The sequence below is a fragment of the Epinephelus moara genome, chromosome 9 (genome assembly GCF_006386435.1).
Source record: "Epinephelus moara isolate mb chromosome 9, YSFRI_EMoa_1.0, whole genome shotgun sequence".
In the NCBI taxonomy this organism is placed as follows: domain Eukaryota; kingdom Metazoa; phylum Chordata; class Actinopteri; order Perciformes; family Serranidae; genus Epinephelus; species Epinephelus moara.
Window position 1 is genome coordinate 36,133,742 of NC_065514.1, and position 6,421 is coordinate 36,140,162.

The window sequence follows — 6,421 nt, forward strand, 5'->3', positions numbered from 1 at the left end:
CTAGCTAACATTTAGCCGTGTTACTTACTGATCCATTAGAAAGAAAGCTAGCTGGACATCGGTTTTTAAGCCTCTTTGGTCACGGAGCTCCCTCCATCTCTTGAAAGCCTGACTGAGGTTTACTCTTGTTTTTCCTCTTCTTTTGTCACTCTCCTTTTTGCTCTTCTTTGCCTCCTCAGACAGAGGAGCTCGTTTTCTTCTGCTAGGCCGTTTTTCACTTGTCTCCAAACTTTGTCCGTCTGCCATTGTGCTCTTGACTCAGCTATCTCATGCCCAACTCCTCATAAGGACCAGCTCCAGTCCCTGATTGGCTGACCGACCAGTTTCGCAATACATGATGCGTTTCCTGCTGTAAAGCAGATTTTTTCTGCGAAATTTTGCCCCTGGTGGCAGAAGCTTATTACAAAGATTGCAAAGCCACTAAGTAACCTATGTAAACGCTGATAGTCTGATTTCACTGTGGCCACTACCCTGTGCAACCCACATTATTTTCATAATGATATATTTAGGAAAAGATGCTATCTGTTGCCTCTTTAAGTGCAACACAGACCATATTCCTTTTTCTAGCCAATTTTGAAAAAATAAGGATTTATTTTTCAGTAACACGCACCTGCAATTCCATATTGGGGTGTTATGGGGGCTAAAATTGTGTTTGTAAATCATTTTCCAATATTGTTGTACCTGTTAATGGAAGAGCGATTTGATGGGGAGCTTATTTAATTCAAAGTCATATCTAAGGAGGAGGTTGACGCAAGTTATTGTATTTCAGTATGTTGTTGTAAATTGACCACTCTATTATAAAACCAGATTGTGTATCTGAGATGATTTGTGTGATACCAGATTTTAGTCTGTTTGCATAAATGTGTGTAATTTTGTAATCGTCATTGAGTGAGGTTATAGGTCTAAGGTTGTCAATTAGTTTGGGATCTTTGCTAGGCTTAGGGATGAGTGTGATTATTCCCTGCTTCATAGTAGTTGGAAGAGTTTTAGAATCAAGTATTTCATTTAGCATATTGAAAATAAGATCTTTAAGATAAATTCAGAAATGTCTATGAAAATTGCTAGTTAGGCCATCTGAACCTGGAGATTTGTCTAAAGCTAAGCTTTTCATTGCATTTTCTACTTCACTCATATTGATGTTTGCCTCGCATACTTTTCTGTAACACTCGTCCACTCTGGGGATCCGTTCCTTTATATGCTCAAAGAAATCATCAGCTTCTGAGGATGAATAGGAGGAGGAGTACAGTTAACTATACAATTTGAAGATTAACTTGAAAATTAAGTCAGGGTCAGCGCATTCTTGATTATCTGTCAGTAGTGCTCTTATAGCATTCCGCTCTTGTCTTTTTTTTCTCCAATCTACAAAAGTAAGCTGAGCTTCTCTTTCCCTCTTCTATCCACTTTGCTCTCGATCTAATATATGCACCTTTGGCTTTACAGATGGAAATGTTATCTAATGAAGATTGCAAGAGTATATGTTTTTGTCTGTTATTTTCATTTATCAAGGGTTTATTACAAATATAGTTTATTTCTTTAATTAATTCTAGCTCTTTCTTGTTATTATCCCTGCTTAATATTTTGCTATGTGAAATAGAAATTTGGCGTACTTTACATTTCAGAAATTCCCATTTATCTCTGTAAGTTGTTAAATTTGAGTCTGTTGTTATATCATTGATGGTTATAATTATTTCCTGGCAAAAGACTTCACTTTTCAGAAGATTTGAATTAAATTTCCAACAACCTTTTTTAAAGCATGTCTTTGTGGACATAAAAACAAGTTTAATCATGTAATGATCAGATAAAGGTGCGGCACAAATTGTAGAGCTTGATTCCAGCCCAGGCCTATAAATTGACACTAAGCAAAAATCGATTCTGGATTTGCTTGAGCCATCAGGTTTAAACCACATGTAGATTCTGGTATCTGGGTTACCAATTTGCCACGTATCTTTCAGGTTAAACACACTACAACCATAACGTATCTCAAAAAATGAAACCACCTTGAAGTACAACTGAGATACAAACTGAAGGCTCAGTAAATTGCATCAAGAAATTTTCTTAACTGTAGCGTATAATACAGATTAAATGCATTAACGTGTATCAAAAGAGTACACCTGAGATATTTTAGATGCAGAACCTCCTAGGAAGGATTTTTAAATACCTGAAAGTGTGATACATGACACATGGTACATGACCCTTTGAGTTCTGTGGACCATCTAATCTAGTGCAGCTCTAACACCATTAATGTACCCCACATGACCTTTGTAGTACACATTCTTCCCAGCAGTTCTGGCTTGCTCCATTTTTGGCCACGCAGCTGCACGAGCCTCTCGGTCAGCTTTGCAGAAATCTTGCTTGAAGTGATTCTCTAAGTCTTTACAAGTCTTAGAGTTCTTGGAGAGCTTCCAGAAGGCATCTCGGCGGTGTCTCATGGTGAATTGAATGATGACTTGACAGCTTTTCCCCTCCTCTCTCCTACCAAGATGTTGAATGGTGTCCACCAAGGTTTCCATCAACGTAGCCCACTGCTGCGCAATCTTGGACAGGATATCTGTGACAACATCTCGAATACGTTCATTATCCTTCTCTTTTAGACCATGTATTAAGGTTCCAGCGCCTCTTGTACCTCTGGGATCCCGTCAATTTTTCTTTCAGATCCACATTTTCTTTGATGAGATGGGGCATTTCCTTTTCCACTGCTTGCATCTTAACTTTGCATTCTTTAATCTCAGCTGCATTTATCTCCACCAGCCTGGAGATGTTAGCCACCGTGACAGAGTTTTCTCTTAGCTGGTCACCGAAGTTGTCCATATTAGCAGTTAGCTTTTCTCAGATTCAGAATACTTTATTAATCCCCGGGGGGAAATTGTTTAAAATCCCCGGGGGGAAATTGTTTTCTATTGCCTCGACAAGTGCCTCGTGTGGGACTAATGATGTAGTCGGTTCTTGGGGAGTTTTTACCTTTGTGGGTGGTGGGGTGTTGTTCATTGGAGTAACAGGAGAGGATTTTCTCAGCCAGCGGTGGTTGTTATATCCATCTGCGAGTAGTCGTGGTCCCTCGCGCTAGCTTGGGCTGAAGCTGCAGGTAGCTTAGCTTCAGTCTTCCCAGACAGCATGTTGGTTCAAAAAGTACAGTTTTAAACTCAACTCGTACTTTGAAGTGGAGCAAATGTTCACTCAGACATTCAAAATTCAGAAATCATAAGAAAGTGAATTTCTCAAAGTCAGACTAACACACCCAGATAATGTGATTGGGAGTGGAATTGTTTCATCTTGTTCTGCTGCTGCCAAGTGGCCAAAGAAAAAAATCAATCAAAGTAGCCTTAGATAATGTGGATCAGCCATACAGTTTATGCATAAAAGCTTTTAAACATATAACTTTCAACTCCTGCATTTCCCCAAAAAATTGCTGTGGACCACATCTTTAGACATGGACAAGTAATCATTAAGAAAGAAAAGATCATGGTAGTTATTGTAGTTTGAAAGGAAACTCAGAGTAAACCGTTTTTACACAGTTTGATACAGGTCTTGAAATTTGTCTCTGTGTCCAGTTGTGATTTTATGGCATTATGTTTTTGGGTGGTCCGTCCATACGTACGTCCCATCCTTGTGAACATGATATCTCAAGAAAGCCTCAAGGGAATTTCCTCAAATTTGGCACAAATGTCCGCTTGGACTCAACGACGAACTGAGTTTGGTTTGGTGGTCAAAGGTCACTGTGACCTTGTCCGTCGCATTCTTGTAAATGTGATATCTCAAGAATGTCTTAAGGGAATTCCTTCAGATTTGGTACTAAGGTTCACTTGGACTCGAGGATAAATTCATTAGATTGTGGTGGTCAAGGGTCAAAGGTTAAACTCATGACCTTGCATCCATCTCATCCTTGGGAACGGGATATCTCAAGAACTTCTTCAGGAATTTCTTTAAATTTGACAGAAATGTTCACTTGGACTAAAGAATAAACTGATTAGAATTTTGTGATCAAAGGTCAAGGTCAGTGTGACCTCACAAAATATGTTTTTGGCCATAACCCAAGAATTCGTATGCTAATTATGACAAAATTTAACACAAATGTCTAATAGGATATAATGATGAAGTGATGACATTTTGTATCCAAAAGGTCAAAGGTCAAAGTCACTGTGACATCATAATGTTCTGCATAAAACACTTTTCTGGCCATTATTCAGCATCATATCTTAGGAACAGAAGGAGAAATATTTGGTCAGATACTGAATTGGTGACACTTTTGATTTGATTTGATTTGATTTATTTTGGCTTAAAGACATGGTCCTTGTTGTTGACAAACAAACATATAAGTCCAAAGACTAGACAGACTATCATACTAAGAAGCAAAAAAAGACACAGTTACTAAAATACAAGACAGTAAAAACATAATACATCAGTAAATAAATAAAAAAAATGGCTAGTGAATCTCAACATTCAATATGCTGCATTCACTTTGTTCCATAAAAACATCATAACATGGCTTTTAAAAATCCCCCGTGAGGTTATAGATTTAGTTGAAAGTGGCAAACTATTCCATAGCCTGATACCAGTGTAGAAAAAAGTACTTGCGGCTGTACTATTGATTCTAGGTACTATACAAGATCGAACGCTGGCCTTAGTGCTATGTGTGTGGACCATAGTTACATTAATGCATAAATAAATGGACTTATTGGCACCAACCCTTTAAATTCTTCCCGACCAATATGGGTTCCGGGGGGAGCATTCAGCAAATACCGAATCACATTATTTTGCATCACTTGTAATTTGTAAGTTTAGCAGATAATCCACAGAACCAGGCAGAACAGGCATAATCAAAGTGGCACTGGATCAGCGACAAAACAAGTAATTTCTTAATGGGAAAATCAAAATGCCTTGTCCTACGGTATAGGAATTTTAATTTACTGGCACACTTGGCTAATACTTTGGTTGCAATAATTTCACACATCAATGATTGGTCTAATGTTAATCCCAAGTATGTTACCTTTGATTGAGACACTATTGAGACAAGTATTTGGTCAGATACTGAATTGGTGACACTAATCTTGGGTGTCCGTGTTGAAACTGTGCTGATCGTATAGATCTTCTGTGCTGTTGGGGGGAACATGGGTGTGAAGCATCCATGTTTTCGCAGACATGGATGTAAAATATAAGAGAAACTTGACTGATACATGGAGGCATACAACCCCGGGGCGGTAATTGTAGTTTTTTAGAGGGGTCAAAGAGCAAAGAGAGTATGTACCATTAAGGCTGAGCCCTTACTGCAGCGGTTCGGGTTCAAGTCTGGCCCAGGCCCTTTGCTGCATCTTAACACCTCTCTCTCTCTCTCTCTCTCTCTCTCTCTCTCTCTCTCTCTCTCTCTCTCTCTCTCTCTCTCCTGCCTTTCCTGTCTCTTTCTCTCTATTTATCAAAATGAAGCAGAAATGCAGAAAAAAATAACTTTTAAAACTAAACAGCCTGTACGTTCATGACAATGAACCCATCCCATCCAAACTGACATGTTTATAATTTGAAGAAACAGTTTCCCAGATATTTGCGTGACTGAATGGCAACCACCTACATTTTCATTTCAGTAAGCACTGTTGCTACTTGCAGCTCTCATTGTTGTTCTCCTTCCTCTGTAGTTCCCATCCAGTGGAAGGAGCTTCCAGGAGGTTCAGGCTCAGCTCAACGAGACAGCAGCCGGTCTGAACCAGTCAGCCAATGAGGTGGTCCAGGCGTCCAGAGGGACCACCCAAGACCTGGCCAGGGCCACCAGCAAGTTTGGACAGGACTTCAGCAACTTCCTGGAGGCCGGTGTTGACATGGCTGGAACATCCCAGGTCAGTACAATCAGAGACCTCTTATACGAGTGATCGTGGCTGTGGCAAAGATAAACTATATAGCCTGCTGTTAAGGTACTTCTTTACTTCCTTTACTTCACTTACACCTGATCAGCTCAGCAAGGGAGGTATTTGAATTATTTCATTGGATGAGATAATGGCTAAGTAAGACAAACTGTATTAATGAGAATACAGGTGATGAGTGTATGAAATACTCCATGATAGAGATGCACGGATGGATCAGCTGGGGACTGGAATTGGATGATTTTCAGCTTCATCGGCCATGACCAGCTGAGCCGAGCCTGTGTCGATCAAATTTACATGTGTGCGACACATGATGGTTCACTCTTTGTCACATCCCCTTAATCGCATCTTCTCAGACTCTTCCGTAAAGCGACTAGCGTGACACATTCAGACCATCATCCAATCCGGTCATACTAATATTATTAGTTGATTCATGTAACTCTGCTGTTCTGGTGCTGCTTGACCTGTCAGCAGCCTTTGATACCGTAGATCATAGGATCCTCCTGTCTCGCCTGGAACAGTGGGTGGGTATCACAGGTACTGCCCTTCTATGGTTTCAGTCCTACCTCACTGAT

At 39.9% G+C, this 6,421-nt stretch overlaps 1 protein-coding gene across 1 annotated transcript in view; it reads left to right on the top strand.

The window, feature by feature from the left end:
- The window catches only part of tln1 (talin 1), a 173,487-nt gene that overhangs the window by 87,093 nt on the left and 79,973 nt on the right, over positions 1-6,421 (top strand). Inside the window, exon 30 of the mRNA XM_050052653.1 lies at positions 5,625-5,822. Coding sequence (XP_049908610.1) covers positions 5,625-5,822 — 198 coding nt within the window. The remainder of the gene's footprint in view (positions 1-5,624; positions 5,823-6,421) is intronic.